Source organism: Bos mutus, chromosome 16, assembly GCF_027580195.1.
Source record: "Bos mutus isolate GX-2022 chromosome 16, NWIPB_WYAK_1.1, whole genome shotgun sequence".
Classification (NCBI taxonomy): domain Eukaryota; kingdom Metazoa; phylum Chordata; class Mammalia; order Artiodactyla; family Bovidae; genus Bos; species Bos mutus.
The window spans coordinates 31024406-31044215 of NC_091632.1; the positions used below are offsets into that span (position 1 = coordinate 31024406).

Below are 19810 nucleotides of genomic sequence, written 5' to 3' on the forward strand. Positions count from 1 at the left end.
ATCCCACCTCCATCATTCTCCCCTTTTTAAAAGGTCAACTGTTTTGTATCTTAAATTCCTGAATCAAGAGAAATAGTTTCCAAGGTGCTTCCGCCCCTGCCATAGTTGGCACTTGTGAGGTCTCTTGTAACGTTTCTTGTTGGTGACAATGACCATAAACCATAGGAGAAAGAGCCTTAGTAAACCAGAAAATTAAGCAAGTTGCCCGTTATAATTACAACCTTTCGTAGTTTAGACTGCATCCTCATATTTCCAGAAAATTCTTCCGTTTAAAGGCTAAAGGTCAGACTAAGACTGGCTGGCAACCAACACACGTATCTCATTTTAAAATTGTATTTTTTAAGTTGTAAAATAAATATGGACCATATAACTGTAAACTTACAAAATGCAGAAAAATCCCGCACTCCGCCGTCCAAACACAGCAAATTAAATAGTTTTGACGAAATCTCCCGCGTCTCCCGCGTCTCCCGCCTCTCGCTTCCTGCACCTTGCAACCTTGACGTTTGCGCGCCGCAGTCGCAGCGCTTGGGGTGGCGCTGCCGAGCGCCGGGTGCGCCGTCGCCATGGTAACCACGCAATCCAGGGGCCTCGGGAACGGTGAGTCTGAATCCGGAGGTCCTGGGTCTGGGTCCGCGGTCAGAGGGGCGAGGGTCGGCGCACCGCGTGGGTGTTGAGGAGAACTAGCATCTCCCTGCCACTTTGTTCGGTTTGGCTAGAGGAGAGTGAGCGCCACCGCGGCGTCCTCAGGCTTTGCCTCAGAACCGAGCGCTGCGTCGCGGGTCGCGCCCCGAGGGCCGACCCTGTGCTTCATATGTCCCCTCCGGCCCACTCCCAGCTCTCCACTGAGGCTGCCACTCTCCGCATCCTCGTCCTCCGGCGTTCCCTTTGTTTAACCCTAGGAGCCCTTTGAGGCCTTCTCCTTGAGCTGGCACTTAAAATCCTCAAGGGACTACATTTTTCGAAGAAAAAATTCAGTTGGTTTAAAAGGCCCTTGAGATTTATCCCTCTACAACTTCATACAGCCTTGTCTGCCTTCCTGGCCCTTTGTTTTTGCTTATCCCATTACCTTCTTTTAAGGCTCCTGCTCTTCAATACCAACTGTCACCTCTTCTGGGAAGCCTTCCGGGGAGTCCAGTTTCTTTCCTTTCCAAGCACCCTTTACTTAACACGTCCTTTATCCCACTGCATCATTGCTGATTTGCTTGTGTCTTTCCCACCAGACTCTGATGTCTGTGAAGTAGAGACCTATGTGATTTTATATTAGGAGTGCATTGTTGTTGTTTAGTTTCTAAGTGGCACTGAACTCTTTGAGGCCCTATGTACTATAGCCCAAGAATACTAGAGTGGGTTGTCATTTTCTTCTCCAGGGGATCTTCCTGACTCAGGGATGGAACCCACATCTCCTGCATTGGCAGGTGGGTTCTTTACCACTGAGCCACCCAGGAAGCCCCATGAGGGCCTTAGCAGCCTCCAAAGAATGCAACTTTTATAGTTAAAATTCACACTAATTTAGTAAGGCAGAGCTATTCTCAATTCATTGTTGAGAATGAGTTCAGAAAAGTTGCATTATTAATAAACCAGGACTAAAACATGGGTCTTCTGACTCATAGTCTGCTCTGTCATTCTGCCTTCAGAGTTCCAGACCTCCTCTCCTCTCCATGGTCATGTTCTGTATGAAGTGTTGGTTATGTGTGGTGGGGTTGCAGTTTTGATTCATGTTAGAACTTTTCTGGGCCAAGAAAATGTCTATCCATACAGTAACTATTACAAATCTAGTAAGAATTAGAACTTAAAACAGAATTAAAAAAAAGATATATTAATTATTTTAACAATAGCATAAACCCACTGCATAGTAAACATAAGTTACATATTTCTTATGGGAAAAACTATTATCTAAAACAAACATATTAGTTTTTTCAATATCTAAAAAGTTGTCTAAGGAGACTTTACAAATAGCCGAGGAAAGAAGAGAAGTGAAAGGCAAAGGAAAAAGGGAAAGATATATCCAATTGAATACAGAGTTCCAGAGAATACCAAGGAGAGATAAGAAAGTCTTCTTAAGTGAGCAATGCAAAGAAATAGAGGAAAACAATAGGATGGGAAAGACTAGAGATCTCTTCAAGAAAAATAGAGATACCAAGGGAACATCTTATGCAAAGATGGGCTCAGTAAAGGATAGAAATGGTATGGACCTAACTGAAGCAAAAGATATTAAGAAGAGGTGGCAAGAATACACAGAAGGACTATACAAAAAAGATCTTCATGACCCAGATAATCATGATGGTGTGATCACTCACCTAAAGCCAGACATCCTGGAATGGGAAGTCAAGAGGGCTTTAGGAATCATCACTACAAACAAAGCTAGTGGAGGTGATGGAATTCCAGTTGAGCTATTTGAAACCCTGAAAGATGATGATGTGAAAGCACTGTACTCGCTATGTCAGCAAATTTGGAAAACTCAGCAGTGGCCATAGGACTGAAAAAGGTCAGTTTTCATTCCAATCCCAAAGAAAGGCAAAGCCAAAGAATGCTCAAACTACTGCACAATTGCACTCATCTCACATGCTAGTAAAGTAATGCTCAAAATTCTCCAAGCCAGTCTTCAGCAATATGTGAAACGTGAACTTCCAGATGTTCAAGCTGGTTTTAGAAAAAAAAAGCAAGAGAGTTCCAGAAAAACATCTATTTCTGTTTTATTGACTATGCCAAAGCCTTTGACTGTGTGGATCACAAAAAACTGGAAAATTCTGAAAGAGATGGGAATACCAGACCACCTGACCTGCCTCTTGAGAAACCTATATGCAAGTCAGAAAGCAACAGTTAGAACTGGACATGGAACAACAGACTGGTTCCAAATAGGAAAAGGAGTACATCAAGGCTGTATATTGTAACCCTGCTTATTTAACTTCTATGCAGAGTACATCATGAGAAACGCTGGGCTGGAAGAAGCACAAGCTGGAATCAAGGTTGCTGGGAGAAATATCAATAACCTCAGATATGCAGATGACACCACCCTTGTGGCAGAAAGTGAAGAGGAACTAAAAAGCCTCTTGATGAAACTGAAAGAGGAGAGTGAAGAAGTTGGCTTAAAGCTCAACATTCAGAAAACTAAGATCATGGCATCTGGTCCCATCACTTCATGGGAAATAGATGGGGAAACAGTGGAAACAGTATCAGACTTTATTTTTTTGGGCTCCAAAATCACTGCAGATGGTGATTGCAGCCATGAAATTAAAAGACACTTACTTCTTGGAAGGAAAGTTATGACCAACCTAGACAGCATATTCAAAAGCAGAGACATTACTTTGCCAACAAAGGTCCATCTAGTCAAGGCTATGGTTTTTCCAGTGGTCATGTATGGATGTGAGAGTTGGACTGTGAAGAAAGCTGAGCGCCGAATAATTGATGCTTTTGAACTGTGGTATTGGAGAAGACTCTTGAGAGTCCCTTGGACTGCAAGGAGGTCCAACCAGTCCATCCTAAAGGAGATCAGTCCTGGGTGTTCATTGGAAGGACTGATGCTAAAGCTGAAACTCCAGTACTTTGGCCACCTCATGTGAAGAGTTGACTCATTGGAAAAGACCCTGATGCTGGGAGGGTTTGGGGGCAGGAGGAGAAGGTGACTACAGAGGATGAGATGGCTGGATGGTATCACCGACTCGATGGACATGAGTTTGAGTGAACTCCGGGAGTTGGTGATGGACAGGGAGGCCTGGCGTGCTGCGATTCATGGGGTCGAAAAGAGTCGGACATGACTGAGTGACTGAACTGAACTGAAGCAGAAGATATTAAGAAGAGGTGGCAAGAATACATAGAACTATCTGTGATCAAAAAAGATCTTCATGACCCAGAGAACTACAATGATGTGTTCACTCACCTAGAGCCAGATATCCTGGAGTGTGAAGTCAGGTGGCTCTTAGGAAGCTTTACTATGAACAAAGCTAGTGGAGGTGATGGGATTCCAGCTGAGCTGTTTCAGATCCTAAAAGATGATGGTGTGGAAGTCCTGCCTCGATATGCCAGCAAATTTGGAAAACTCAGTAGTGGCCACAGGACTGGAAGCGGTCCGTTTTCATTCCAATCCCTAAGAAAGACAATGCCAAAGAATGTTCAAACTACCACACAGTTTTGCTCGTTTCACATTGTTGTTGTTCAGTTGCCAAGTTGTATCCGACTCTTTGCAACTCCATGGACTACAGCATGCCAGGCTTCCCTGTCCTTCACTATCTCCTGGAGTTGCTCAAACTCATGTGTGTTGAGTTGATGATGCCATTCAATCATTTAATCCTCTGTTGCCCCTTCTCCTCCTGCCTTCAGTCTTTCCCAGCTTCAAGGTCTTTTCCAGTGAGTCGGCTTTTCACAAAGGGTGGCCAAAGTGTTGGAGCTTCAGGTTCAGCATCAGTCCTTCCAATGTATATTCAGGATCTATTTCCTTTAGGATTAACTGGTTTGATCTCCTTATTGTCCAGGGGACTCTCAAGAGTCTTCTTCAGTTCCACAGTTGGAAAGCATCAGCCTTCTTTCTGGTCCACCTCTCCCATCTGTACTTGACTCCTGGAAAAACCATAGCTTTGACTATATGGACCTTTGTTGGCAAAGTGACCTAATTTTTAAGGTCTTAATAATCTGGCTTCAATGATCCAACTGTATTGATTACTTCTCCCCAACATGGATCCTTGTTTAAACAGATGAGTCCCTTTAACATTCTCTTTCAATCTTTTCCTAATGAATCTCACCCACATTGATGTTTTTTCTCCTGTTCCTATTGAATTTACTGTTTGCATCACACATTCAGCATTTTAGTATGTACTCAGGCAGTCTATTGGTGCATGAAAAACTTTACTGATTGAATGAATGAAGTATCTTATTTTATAATTATTTTGAACCAACTATTTTCATTCCATTCATATTGTCAGTTGACTGATCAAACAAGTAAATAAACAAATGCTGATTTGTTTGAGTATGTTTCTATTACTTTTTCTCTTTTTTGATCTCAGGTATTTTTGGAGTTAATGGAGTCAGAAATACCCCCAGAGTCAGAGAGTTCAGAAAAATTAATATTTTCCTCACCACAAGAAGAAGAGGAAGAAGAAGATGATAGTGAAGAAGAAGAAGAATCCAAAGAAGCAGAGGAAACTGCCACCATTAACCCCCTCTTACCACCTGCTCTCACAGGGGATGTAGAAGGTTTGCAGAAGATTTTTGAGGATCCTGAGAACTCTCACCATGAGCAGGCCATGCAGCTACTCTTGGAGGAAGACATCGTTGGGAGAAATTTGCTGTATGCAGCTTGCATGGCTGGGCAAAGTGATGTGATTAGAGCTTTGGCCAAATATGGTGTGAATCTGAATGAGAAAACCACCAGAGGTATTTTGTCTTTTTTCTCTCATCACTATTACTTATAACTACCTAAAGATTCCATGTATTATCTTTAAATTTGGATAAATTTGATGTCCCTGCTTTAAATTTTGCGTATGTTGTGTGTGTGTGTGTGTGTGTGTGTGTATATATATATATATGAATGTGTGTATATGCATGTTATTATAGTATAGCTTAGTAATTAAGAATACAGACTTTGATATTTATTAACTGGGTGACTTGGGCAAGTTACCTAATCATTTTGTGTCTCTGTTTCATCTACTAAATGAGGATGATTGTATTTTCTTTATAGGGTTTTCCTTGTAGGTTATGAGGCTTAAGTATGATAATATAAAGTTGGTATATAGTAAATGCTCAATAATCTTATTACCTATTTCCTTAGAAGATTTATTCATTTTTATATTCATTATTCAATTAGCTCTAAATTAAGTCACTGTTTTTTTCAGATTGGACCTATAAGACATGGTCATTGTAGAAAATGAAACAGTGGTCTTTAGCAAATAGCAAATATACATTTTCTTCATGCTTACATGGAACAGTTAAAAAAACTGATCATGTGTTAGACCATAAAGGAAGTGTCAACAATTATCAAATAAACTATAGCATGCAGTCTGTGGTCTCTGACCACAGTAAAATAAAATTAGAAAATAGTGACAAAAAGATAACTCAAAATCCCTATAATTTTGGAAACAGGAACATACTTTCAATTATGTTGAAATATTATTATACTTTCTGTCTCGGTGACAGAAAATATAATAGAAATTATGAAATATTTAGGTGGCAACAGGATTGCTATGTCAGACCCTGTGAAATAAAACTAAAATTAAAATTCTAGTTTAATGCATATATTAGAATAAAAAATATTGAAAATTAGAAAGCAAAGTATTTAACTCAAGGAGTTAGAAAAATAACAACTGAAAATCCAAAGAAACAAGAAGATAAATAATAGAGTAAAATAATGACACTGAAAATAAAGAAACAATAGAAAGGGAATTCCCTGTCAGTCCAGTGGTTTGGAGTCCACCTTCCACTGCAGGGTGCCAGGTTTGATCCCTGGTGGACTGAGATTCCTGATCTGTAAGCTGCACAGTGCAGCCAAAACAAACAAGCAAACAAACAAACACAATAAAGAGAATCAACAAAACCAAAATCTGGTCTAGTGAAAAGTTGAAAAAACATTTGACAATATTGATAATTTTTGATATGTGATATTATAAGAAGGAGAGAGTGTAAATAATATTTGGAATTTTAAAATGAAGCATTCACACAGGAAAAGAATAGATTTAAAAAATAATTAGAAAATATCATAAACAACTTCATGATAATACATTTGAAAACATGGATGAAATGGACAGTTTTTTCAATAAAATATATATTATCAAAATTGAGTCAAGAAAAAAAAAAGAAACTTGATTAGATCTATGATTATTTTAAAAAATTGAATAAGTAATCAGAATCTGCCTGATTCTCCCACCCTTTCCAATTCCTAACTCAAATGTTTTAAAAGATATGGTTTACTACCCTTATAAGGAAGAAATAATCTCTAGCTTATACAGAGTTTCCATAGAATATAAAGAGAGTTGGACAACTGCTTATTTTATGAGATAACTTTTATAGCAAAACTAGTTAAGGACAAGCATTAGAAAGGAAAATTATAGGCCAATCATTTAATAACACAGATGCAAGCATCTTAAAATATTAACAAATTGAATCTAATGTGTGTTGAAGCATTTATTGGACTAGCTTGGGTTTATCCCATTTATGCAAGAATTTGCTTTTTTAAAAAAGAATTATCTATCAATTTTGGCTGCACTGGGTCTTTGTTGCTGCTCGAGTGCTTGTGGAGAGCGGGGGCTCTTCTCTCGCTGTGGTGTATGGGCTTCTCAATGCAGCGGTTCTCTTGTTTTGGAGCACAGGCTCTAGGTGTTCTGGCTTCAGTAGTTGTGGCTCCTGGGCTCTAGAGCGCAGGCTCAGAAGTTGTGGTGCATGGGCTTAGTTGCTCCGCAGCATGTGGGATCTTCCTGGAGTAGGGATCAAACCTGTGTCCCCTGCATTGGCAGGCAGATTCTCAACCACTGGGCCACCAGGGAAACCTCAAGCATGGCTTTAACATTAGAAAAACTGCTAGTATAATTCACTACACTAAAAGATTATATAAACAAAACCACCTGATCATCTCAATAGATGTAGAAAAGTCTTTTGGAAGAAAATGTAGCATTCATTCATGATGAAAGCTTTTGGGTAAATAGGAACAGAAGAAGCCTTTCTTAAGGCTATGGAAAACTTATAGCAAAATTTATCTAATATCGAATTTTAAACTATTTAACTTGGGCAAGTTATATAACCTTTCCATGCTACAGTTTCTTCATCCATAAAAATGGGACTAATAGTAATATCTAATATTACATCCATAAAAATGGGACTAATAGTAATATCTAAAAATCGTACTACATAAAAGAAAATGAGAGCCCTAAATCAAATATCTGATAGTGTACCTCCAGCACTCCAGGGAGAGGGTGCTCTGACTAACTGATATGGGTATTGCCATCCTCTTGTTAGATATTTTCCAGTGTGTGAAGATAGGTGTAGTCTTTTGATTTTGATGATGTACTCTAAGATAATCCATATCTTCATTCTGATTTCATGCTTATGAAATCTTCTCAGTTAGCAGAAGTTGAAGGTGCATCCTGCTTTTTTTCTTGCTGCTTATAGTAAAATGCCAGAGGAGACAGAGAAATTGAGAGAAGAATTGCTAAATTAAAAGGAACCAGGACTTAGATGATATATGATGTTCTGGGAAATTGTAAGCCTGTTTGCCATTTCAATGAAGATGATTTTGTAATGAAATATTTGCATGAACTGGCTAACCTAATTGTACCAGTCAACTTGGTGATTATTACTTCAGTTCAGTTCAGTTCACTCACTTAGTCATGTCCGACTCTTTGCAACCCCATGGACCGCAGCAGGCCAGGCCTCCCTGTCCATCACCAACTCCCAGAGTTTACCCAGACTCATGTCCATTGAGTCTGTGATGCCATCCAACCATCTCATCCTCTCTTGTCCCCTTGTCCTCCTGCCTTCAGTCTTTTCCAGCATCAGAGTCTTTTCAAATGAGTCAGCTCTTCACATCAGGTGGCCAAAGTACTGGAGTTTCAGCTTCAACATCAGTCCTTCCAATGAATATTCAGGACTGATTTCCTTTAGGATGGACTGGTTGGATCTCCTTGCAGTCCGAGGGACTCTCAAGAGTCTTCTCCAACACCACAGTTCAAAAGCATCAATTCTTCGGCACTCAGCTTTCTTTATAGTCCAACTCTCACATCCATACATGACTACTGGAAAAACTATAGCCTTGACTAGACGGATCTTTGTGGGCAAAGTAATGTGTCTGCTTTCTAATATGCTGTCTAGGTTGGTCATAACTTTACTTCCAAGGAGTAAGCGTCTTTTAATTTCATGGCTGCAATCACCATCTTCAAATCAGATCAGATCAGATCAGTTGCTAAGTCATGTCCGACTCTTTGCGACCCCATGAATCACAGCACGCCAGGCCTCCCTGTCCATCACCAACTCCCGGAATTCACCCAAACTCATGTCCATTGAGTTGGTGATGCCATCTAGCCATCTCATCCTCTGCCATCCCCTTCTCCTCTTGCCCCCAATCCCTCCCAGCATCAGGGTCTTTTCCAATGAGTCAACTCTTCGCATGAGGTGGCCAAAGTATTGGAGTTTCAGCTTTAGCATTAGTCCTTCCAATGAACACCCAGGACTGATCTCCTTTAGGATGGACTGGTTGGATCCCCTTGCAGTCCAAGGGACTCTCAAGAGTCTTCTCCAACACCACAGTTCAAGAGCATCAATTCTTCAGCGCTCAGTTTTCTTCACAGTCCAACTTTCACATCCATACATGACCACTGGAAAAACCATAGCCTTGACTAGATGGACCTTTGTTGGCAAAGTAATATCACTGCTTTTCAATATGCTATCTAGTGTAATGTCTCTGCTTTTCAATATGCTATCTAGGTTGTTCATAACTTTTCTTCCAAGGAGTAAGCGATTTTAATTTCATGGCTGCAGTCACCATCTGCAGTGATTTTGGAGCCCCCCAAAGTAAAGTCTGACACTGTTTCCACTGTTTCCCCATCTATTTCCCATGAACTGGTGGGACCAGATGCCATGATCTTAGTTTTCTGAATGTTGAGCTTTAAGCCAACTTTTTCACTCTCCACTTTCACTTTCATCAAGAGGCTTTTGAGTTCTCTTCACTTTCTGCTATAAGGGTGGTGTCACCTGCCTATCTGAGGTTATTGATAATTCTCCCGGCAATCTTGATTCCAGCTTGTGCTTCTTCCGCCCAGTGTAAATAATGAATTACATTACAGTTTACCAGTAAATTTCTTGTTTAGTTGGTATTGATTCAGCTCTCATGAGCTTGTTTACATGGGAGAACAGATCAGTGCAAAGATTTTTTTTTTGTCAAAACATTTGAGTTCTACTCTCAGGAAATTTCAATTATATAGTACAGTTATTAACTATAGTCATTGTGTTATATATTAGGTCCTGGGATATTTTCCTCTTCTAACTGAAGTTTTTACTTTTTTTCCAATCTCTCCCTATTTCCCCTACTCTTCAAGCCCCTGGTACCACTTTTCTACTCTGTTTCTATGGGTTTAATTTTTTATTTTATATTTCCCCACATAAGTGATACCATGAGGTATTTGGCTTTTCCTCTCTGACTTATTTCACTTTGCATAATGCCCTTCAGGTTCATTCATGTTGTTACAAATGATAGAATTTTCTTTTTTTAAGAATCTGTGAACACTATTGATTTTTGCAACATAAAGAAGCCATTGGCCTAAAATTAAGGGACTTTTGGGTGAAGAACTGTGGTAGGTATCTCTTTAAGAAGATGTATGCCATTTATTTGTGGATGATTCTCAGAGATAACATTTGTATTCAGGATTTCCTTTCCTTTTAAATATTGGAGAATTGGACAATTTTGATTCAAAGGAAGGATGAAACAGTTCTTACAATTTCATCTCTTTGATCTGAAGGAAGAAGGGTGAAACAGTTCTTACAGTTTTAGCTCTTTGATCCAAAAGAAGGAGGATGAAGCTCTCTGTACTACTGACTTCTGGACTGTTGGGAAGTGCCTTGTTTTCTGTTTGAGCCAAGGACATTTGTGTGCAGTTTGTAGGTTACTCATGGAACCACCTTTGGTTCTGGTAAGGCTTTAGTTTCTCAACCTGGCCACACTCAAACAAGCATGATTGAAACTGAATACTGTTTTAAACTCTGCCTTTCCCTACAATCAGTAAATATTTGTTAAAGTGAAGGAATAGCCAGGTCTTGAGCTGGGAGCTGGGGATAGAAAGATGAATGAATTCAGCAACCAGTTAGCAGAAAACAGATGTGTAAATAGATGATATATGATGAGACAAGGTACAGTGATAGCTCAGAGGAGAGGTCAGTCAGATTTACCTGAAAGTGTTGGACATGGTCAAGGAATGCTTTATAGAAGAGGCAATATGTTGAGCTTTTTTTTGGCTGCACCACGTAGCACTTGGGATCTTAATTCCCTTACCACGGATTGAACCTGTGTCCCCTGCAGTGGAAGTGTGGAGTCTTAACCACTGGACCACCAAGGAAGTCTAATATATAGAATCTTGAATAATGACCAAGAGTTTATCAGACAAAGGAAGTTGAAGGATAAGGCGTGGCAGGTGGCAGTAGCTGCAGTATCAGATAGTAACTGCAATAGCAGATTTTAGTGTTAAAATATTTTTGCTATCCTGGTGTACTTACCCAGTATTTTAGGTGATGAAATACTGGCCTTTTTATAGGTATAATAGTTTTATTTGGTATTTTAAACATATGAAATTAGAGTCATTTTTGGATTGAGAAAAATTGCAATGATTTAATTGCTCAGTGTATATAAAAAGACAAACTGAAGATTACAAATGTAGATGGTCCATATTGTGGTATTGCAAATTCTATTGTAAGAATAATTCTTGAGTTCACAAGCCTCCAAAACCAGTAGAATGTGAATCTCACAGATTTGAAATTGATAAGGAAACTAAAATGGACTCTCTCTCTTTTTATTTGGAAACTAAAAAAGACAAATATGAGCCATCAGTGTTTTCTTTGGAGAAAATGATTACAGCCTACTCTCAATAGAAAGATTGCAATTCTATTAAAAAAGCAAAAAACTGTTCAGACATATCTCTGTCTTTTAAAATTAGAAATGAGATAATTTGAAGGAAAGTGTTTGGTGTTGGTTTATAACTACTTTAAACTAATGTTGAGTGAGAAAAACTTTAATAGCTGAAAAAATTTGCATAGAAATGTCCTGTTGAAACCATTGACCCACTTAAAAAATAAAATAATGTTTTATTTGTGATTTTCATGATTATAGTTTTTCATTTTTAATAGTATTTGCTTTTTAATCTTTAGTTTTTATTAGTTTTATCTGACAGTTTATATTGCTAATAGAATGACAGTATATACTTAAAATTTGTTTGATAGTTATGCTTTTATCTGATATTTTATGTATATATATTTTTGTATTTAAAATGTATAAGTCTTGGACTTCCTTGGTAGCTCAGTGGATAAGAATTCGCCTTGCAATGCAGGGGACATGGTTCGATTCCTGGTCTGGGAAGGTTCCACATGCCAAGAAGTAGCTAAGCCTGTGGGTCACAACTACTGAGCCTGAACTCTAGAGCCTACAAGCCGCAACTGCTGAAACCTGTGCACCTAAAGCCTGTGCTCTGCAATAAAGAAAAGCCCCTGCAATGAGAAGCCTGCACATAGCAAGAGTACTCCCTGCTCACTACAACTAGAGAAAGCTCATGCAAAGACCCAAGGCAGCCAAGAATAAAAATAAATTAATTTTAAAAAGTGAACAAAAAAAATAAAATGGGTATTAGTTTCACTAATTTAAAAAATTAATTCTGAACTCAATTTACAAATACTGGTATTAATGCTAAATAAATATAAAATTTATACTTAAAAAAATTTCTCAGAAAAAACCAGCATATGCAAAATTATAGAGGCATGAAACTATGATTTGGAGAATTCAGAGTCTGGTACTGCTGGTGGTAGGCTGCTGCTGCTGCTAAGTTGCTTCAGTTGTGTCCGACTCTTTGTGACCCCATGGACCACAGCCCACCAGGCTCCTCCATCCATGGGATTTTCCAGGCAAGAGTACTGGGGTGGGGTGCCAGCAGGTTGTGAAAAATATTTTAGGTAAGTGAATATTTTGCTCCATGGCCTATTACTTGTTTGTGACTATCATCATCTCAATTTTTGGATTTTGACCTTATCAATGACCTTCCTCAATTTAAACAACCTTGAGAAAAGTTCTTATCCTCTCTGTGCTTTTTTTTTAATCTATAAATGAGAACAATACTACTTTGTACATCATAGGACTGCAGAGAGGATTAAATGAATTGATAATTGTGGAGCACACAGAACAGTGCCTGTATAGAGGAGAAGATTGCTTTTCCTCTTGTCTGATCTTTTGCCTTATTGTGAACTGCATGCTCAGTTGACTCTATTTAGTAACCAGTAGTGCAGCAGTCTTCCATGTTGGAGAAGGCAATGGCAACCCACTTTAGTACTCATGCCTGGAAAATCCCATGGGTGGAGGAGCCTGGTATGCTGCAGTCCATGGAGTCTCGAAGAGTCGGACACGACTGAGCGACTTCACTTTCACTTTTCACTTTCATGCATTGGAGAAGGAAATGGCAACCCACTCCAGTGTTCTTGCCTGGAGAAGCCCAGGGATGGGGGAGTCTGGTGGGCTGCCGTCTCTGGGGTCTCACAGAGTCGGACACAACTGAAGTGACTTAGCAGCAGCAGCAGCAGCAGTCTTCCATGTCGGAGAAGGCAATGGCAACCCACTCCAGTACTCTTGCCTGGAAAATCCCATGAACGGAGGAGCCTTGTGGGCTGCAGTCCATGGGGTCGCTAAGAGTTGGACACGACTGAGCAACTTCACTTTCACGCATTGGAGAAGGAAATGGCAAGCCACTCCAGTGTTCTTGCCTGGAGAATCCCAGGGATGGCAGAGCTTGGTGGGCTGCCGTCTATGGGATTGCACAGAGTCGGACACTACTGTAGTGACTTAGCAGCAGCAGTCTTCCATGTAGAGATTATTTTTCTCTTGGAACCAATTCTGATTTTTTGGTATTCCATTTATGGTCCCTTTCTTCCTGCTGAGATTTCTAACATGTAACCTTCTATGCCTTGCTTCTGGGTTCAATTATTCATTGCCAGTATCATGGGAGAACTTTAGGAAAATCCCCCCTCTTGTCTGGATGCTTTTGAAATCATCTTATTTAAATGTTCTTCTTCTGGGAAGGCTATGGAATTAATGTAGTACAAAGATCCGTGTGTTTCCTTCTAGAAAACACACCATCTCCCACAAGGGGGAACAAAACCACGTATGAAGATTTCAAATTCTTTGGCAAAAGCCTCTCTCTGTTTAGAAATCATGTTTTCTTATTTTTAAACTATATTAAAAAATAGGAAAAATTTTAGATGTTACCTCTGGCCTTTTTTTGTGTGTGTGCTATTGGCCTAAAACATTATATTTAATAGTAACTTCAGCCCTGAGAAAAGCAATGTAAGGACCGAGAATATTTCATTTGAAATGGCCTCCTGCTCATGCTATCGTGGTGTCTTTTCCGTAAATAGTGTCCCCTTTCCCAACAAATCAGGGGCCGTGGGCCATTTGGCTGAAGAAATACATCTTCGGGAAGGTGATATCTGGGTATTTCTTGGCTCCCAGTTTTGTGGGGTAGTTGCCTCAGTAAATCTAAGAAATAACTTTATAATTTGATAGCTCACAATTTCAGTTTTAATTCAAATGATTAATTTCCAAATCAAAGGCATGTTACTGCTACTGCTAAGTCGCTTTAGTCATGTCCGACTCTGTGCGACCCCATAGGTGGCAGCCCACCAGGCTCCCCCATCCCTGGGATTCTCCAGGCAAGAACACAGGAGTGGGTTGCCATTTCCTTCTGCATGAAAGTGAAAAGTGAAAGTGCAGTCGCTCAGTCGTGCCCGACTCTTAGCGACCCCATGGACTGCAGCCTACCAGGCTCCTCCGTCCATGGGATTTTCCAGGCAAGAGTACTGGAGTGGGGTGCCATTGCCTTCTCCGAATCAAAGGCATACACAGCTGTAATTTGTATGGTTGTGTTAACAATAATGGAGTAATTAGAGGTTGATGAAAATTTCTTAGACTAAAGTCATAAATCTAATTGTGTTCCAGTAGATGACTGTTAGGGAGATTGCTGTCTTCCGCATAAGATGTTGAAGAGCTCAGATTGCCTGTGTTGATTCCTTGTGTCCATCATTTACTGGCCTTGGGCAAGTTTAACTTCTTGGACCTCTGTTTCCTTATCTGTAAAATGAAGATTATAATATTTGTGACCTCATAGGGTTTTTTTTTACCAACTAAATGAACTTATTATATGTAAAGCACTTAGGATAATACCTGTGAAAGTCACTCAGTCGTGTCTGACTCTTTGTGACCCCATGGACTGTAGCCTGCCAGCCTCCTCTGTCCATGGGAATCTCCAGTCAAGAGTACTGGAATGGGTTGCCATTGCCTTCTCCAGGGGATCTTCCTGATCAAGGTATCAAACCCAGGTCTCCTGCATTGCAGGCAGATTCCCTACCATTTGAGCCACCAGGGAAGACAGGATAATACTTGGCCTGTAGTAATTGTTCAACACCTGATTACCATTATTATCTTCTACTCTGTAGAAGAGCCTGAAACAATGTAGGCTTTTTGACCTGACCATCCTCATTGTATTTGTTAGGTTACACACTCTTACACTGTGCTGCAGCCTGGGGTCGATTGGAAACTTTGAAAGCACTGGTGGAACTGGATGTTGATATAGAAGCTCTGAACTTCCGGAAGGAGAGAGCTCGAGATGTTGCTGCTCGATATTCCCAGACTGAGTGTGTTGAGTTCCTGGATTGGGCAGGTAAGGAAGCTTACAAGGTAGTAGTAGCAAACTGCCTCACTGCTGGGTTTCCCTTCTGTAAGTACAGAGTTACAGGCTGTGTCATTAACAAAGCAAAGAGGTGAGTAACATTTTCATCTAATTAAATGAAGTGAATTAAATGAAAGTGAATTAAATGAAAATTAAATGAAGTGAATTAAATATTCACTTTATTAGGATTTTTATTTGTAGACATAACCATAGTCACCGTTGGTGATAATATATCAAATCTGCCTTTTTTTTTTTTGTTATTGGCCTAAAACATTGTATTTAGTAGAAACTATATTCAAAGCTGGTTGATTTACCACCTTCTAACAATTTCTCCAATAATCTTCTATAATAATGTATATATAATATACATACATGGTTCAAGGCCATTTTCTGAGAGACCTCAGCAGAGTGGACCATTCCTTCTATGTTTAAAAGAACGGCATACTTGAGGAATATGTTTGATTCCCCAAGTAGAAACAGTTGTAATAATTTAAAATGGTTTGCTGTGCAAAATTAATCCATGGTATTAGAAGTCTGAATAGCAGGTTTCATTATGGCATGAGGGAGGGTACTTCTGGGGCATAATACTCTTTTTTCTTAATTTGGTGACTGTTAACATGGTGTGCTCATTTGTGAAAATTCATTGAGCTGTACCCTTGTAAATTTTGCACTTTTCTGTATGTGTTTTGTGCTTTAATCAAAGGTCAAAAAACTATGTACTATTTTGAGTTTTACTGTTTTTCTTACAATATTTCCTTAACCTGTAGAATAGAGCTTAGAGATTTCAGGAAGATACACTTGTGTAATTATGTATGTGACAAACATTGGTTATAAAACTAGGACCAACAACGTTCATGGCATTCATTTTATGTAGTTCTCTGCATTTGTGTTTCTAGGATTACAAGCATGACATTGTTGTGGTACATAGATTGTTCCTGCTCTCTGGACATTTGTTGTATGTGGGGTGATAAACTATTGATGCATCCTACAGTTAAATAACAATATCAGAAAGACTATAATTAAGAGTTAAAATTGGCAGAGCAGATGGGTCATGCTATGGGGTGGTCAGAGAACATGAAGTCAGAGTATGGTGGAGTTGAGATGGGCCTTGAAGAAATGGTGGGATTTGTATACACAGACTGGGGAGAAAGGTATGAGCAAAACCTTATGACTGAAAGTGACGTGTTGGGGCAACAGTGATGAGCTTGCCTTACTGGAAGAGCAAGTCAATATAATTTACACAAGCAGGCTACAGCACAGGCAGGTTACTAAAAGAGAAGTAAGTACATGGGCTCTTGAATCAAATTGCTTGAGTTGAAATACTGGTATCTCTACTTGAAACCTATGTGACCTTGTGCAAGATACTTAAATGCTTTATACTTCAGTCTTAATTTCCAGAAAAGGGGGCCCATAATAGTCCTTATCTCTTGGGCGAGTTGTGAGAATGAGATGAGATGCTATAAACCATGTCTTAGCACAGATGCTGCTATTATTCCAGTCAGATTATACCTCCAAATGTCAGGGTAAGGTACATTTCATTTTTGTAGCCACTGGGAGCCATTGGAAGATTTTATGTAGAAGAGGAAGAGGATTAAAGTGATATTTAGGAAGAATCATATGGCAGCCTTAAGGAGTTGTTTATCAGTAACATAAAAAGGGAACTGGGAGGATTAATAGAAGTAAGGAAATTGAGGGAAGATAACATATTTGGGAAGAAAAAGATGAGTTATACTTTGTAGATTATTTGGTATATAATTGTCCACTTGCATTAAATATTTTTGAGGGGTAACTACCTTCAGTTTTATGATCAGATGCATAAGCAAAAAGAAAATAGCAAAAAATTTAATTGATCTCCTCATGAATAACTAGTTCTAGGTGAAATTCACATTCATGCATGCTAAGTTGCTTCACTTGTCTCCAACTCTTTGCCACCCTGTGGACTGTAACTGCCAGGCTCCTCTGTCATTGTGATTCTCCAGGCAAGAATATTGGAGTGGGTTGCCATGACCTCCTCCAGGGGATCTTCCTGACCCAGGGATTGAACCCATGTCTCTTATGTCTTCTGAATTGGCAGGTGGGTTCTTTATTACTAGCACCACCTGCTGCTGCTAAGTCACTTCAGTAGTGTCCGACTCTGTGCGACCCCATAGATGGCAGCCCACCAGGCTCCCCCATCCCTGGGATTCCCCAGGCAAGAACACCGGAGTGGGCTGCCATTTCCTTCTCCAGTGCAAGAAAGCAAAAAGTGGAAGTGAAGTCACTCAGTCGTGTCCGACTCTTAGCGACCCCATAAACTGTAGCCCACCAGGCTCCTCCGTCCATGGGATTTTCCAGGCAAGAGTACTGGAGTGGGGTAACCTGGGAAGCCCCAAATTCACATTATATAATTTTTATTTATTTATTTTAAAAATTAATTTATTTTATTTGGAGGCTAATTACTTTACAATATTGTAGTGGTTTTTGCCATACATTGACATGAATCAGCCATGGGTGTACATATGTTCCCCATCCTGAACCCCCCTCCCACTTTCCTCCCCATCCCATCCCTCAGGGTCATCCTAGTGCTCCGGCCCTGAGCACTCTGTCTTATGCATCAAACCTGGACTGGCAATCTACCAAAATTCACATTATATAATTTAAAATCCAGTTTTGAAGAATGACCCATGGTACTTAAAAAAATACAATCCAGGAACAAATTTTGCTGTAACTTTTCTGAAAGTTGGGGCTTATGAGCGTAGATTTCATTGGTTTTTGTCACTGAGCGGAAGTCCACGGGCCCAACATGCAGTGAGACCAAACAGTACCAAAACGTGAGTCTGGAGCAGAGAAAGGTTTAATGCAGGGCCATGTAAGTAGATGGGTGGCTCATGCCTTAAAAAACCCGGGAGCTACCTGAAAGCTCTCAACAAAGCCCTTTTATAGGAAAGGCGAAGGAGGGGCCGTGGTTAGTTGTTGCAGACTTCTTGGTGTCAGATCCTTTGTTCTTGAGGTCAGGTCACAGCTAGGTAAAACTCTATCAAAGCAAATGTTATTCTCTATTCTACAAGAAAGGCCAAAGTCCAGATCCTCAACTTTTGCCCTCCAAAGTCCAGGCCCTGGCTAAGAGGAGGGGTCACTGCATGGGCCAGTAACCCTACCCAGGAGTGTTCATCCAGCACCCAGTCTGGGTCCTCCTGCCAGTGTTCAGGTCCAGCTGAGGAGTCAGATCTCAGCGGGTGGCACCCTCAGGGCCAGGTCCCCAGATCCCACCCAGCTGTCATCACTGTGGGAGCTAGGTGCCTAGGACCAACTGGCCCTCAGTCTGCCCAAATGGGGGCCAGGTCCCATGGACTATGACCTGTGGAGACCACCACCCTTAGGTTGGAGAAATAGGGATGAGTCAGCAGCTGCTTCAAGGCCTGAGCCTGGCCAGTGGGTGCTGTGGGGAGGGCTCTGGAGCTCTGCAGGATGCAGCCCTCAGCCTGTACCTGGACTCCCCAGCTCACCAGCTTGAGGTTGGAGGGCCTGGAGGGCCTGGAGGGCCCTGAGGAGGAGGCTGCAGTCTGCCTCACATAGCACACTGTGCCCTGAGGACCACTGTGTGCCCTTTCCGCCCAAATTCAGTTTCCTTCTCACTAATGTCCATCTGTTTAGTTTGGGTCCTTACCTGATGCTGGGAAGGATTGAGGGCAGGAGGAGAAGGGGACGACAGAGGATAAGATGGTTGGATGGCATCACTGACACAATGGACATGGGTTTGGGTGGACTCCAGGAGTTGGTGATGGACAGGAAGGCCTGACATGCTGCGGTTCATGGGGTCGCAAAGAGTCGGACACAACTGAGCAACTGAACTGAACTGAACTTACAGTCTTGGAGGAATTAGACCTACCATTTCCTAGTAATGAAGATAAAAGACTATAATTCTATAAACTAGTGTTCTGTTTCCAGATCAGTGTTGAAATTGTAAGGATTCATGGTAATGTAGCTGTGGAGTGTCAAAAATGCTAACTACTCAACATAAAGTTAAACATTTGTTTAATTAAGACTTAAGAAGAATATAAACCACTTCCATTTCTTGCTCTAATGATCAGAGTAGGAGTCACCTGGAGAGGTTTACAGGGTTGAGGACTCCCTACCCCAGAGACTCCTCCATGCTACTGAAAATTTGACTATTAGAGATCAATTTCTTTGGGTTTTCAAGGTTTATAGACTTTTTAATTGTTCAAGGGTCCTATATTAAAAGAAATACATATATATATACATATATATGTATATGTATATGTACACACACACATATATATAGAATTAGTTGATCAGAACTCTGAAGGTATGGAACAAATATTCATGGAAATATGGGAGTAACGTTGTGTTAAGAGTGAAAGTAAGGAGCAGATTCTGAAAAGTGGAACTATAAGTAAACTTTTAATAATCCACAATAATGC

At 40.3% G+C, this 19810-nt stretch overlaps 2 protein-coding genes across 3 annotated transcripts in view; one reads left to right on the forward strand and one right to left on the reverse strand.

The window, feature by feature from the left end:
• The window catches only part of KLHL20 (kelch like family member 20), a 71630-nt gene extending 71135 nt beyond the window's left edge, over positions 1–495 (reverse strand). The window contains exon 1 of one of the 2 annotated variants that reach the window (XM_005890837.2): positions 383–486. The gene's annotated coding sequence lies outside the window, so the exon portion shown is untranslated. Of the gene's footprint in view, positions 1–382 lie in introns of both variants that reach the window. The other variant, XM_070384915.1, reaches the window with a different exon arrangement.
• A 41-nt stretch (positions 496–536) lies between these two features.
• LOC102287883 (ankyrin repeat domain-containing protein 45) overlaps positions 537–19810 on the forward strand; it is a 150434-nt gene continuing 131160 nt past the window's right edge. The window contains exons 1-3 of the mRNA XM_070384929.1: positions 537–597; positions 4998–5367; positions 15213–15380. Coding sequence (XP_070241030.1) covers positions 5013–5367; positions 15213–15380 — 523 coding nt within the window. The 5' untranslated portion in view covers positions 537–597; positions 4998–5012. The remainder of the gene's footprint in view (positions 598–4997; positions 5368–15212; positions 15381–19810) is intronic.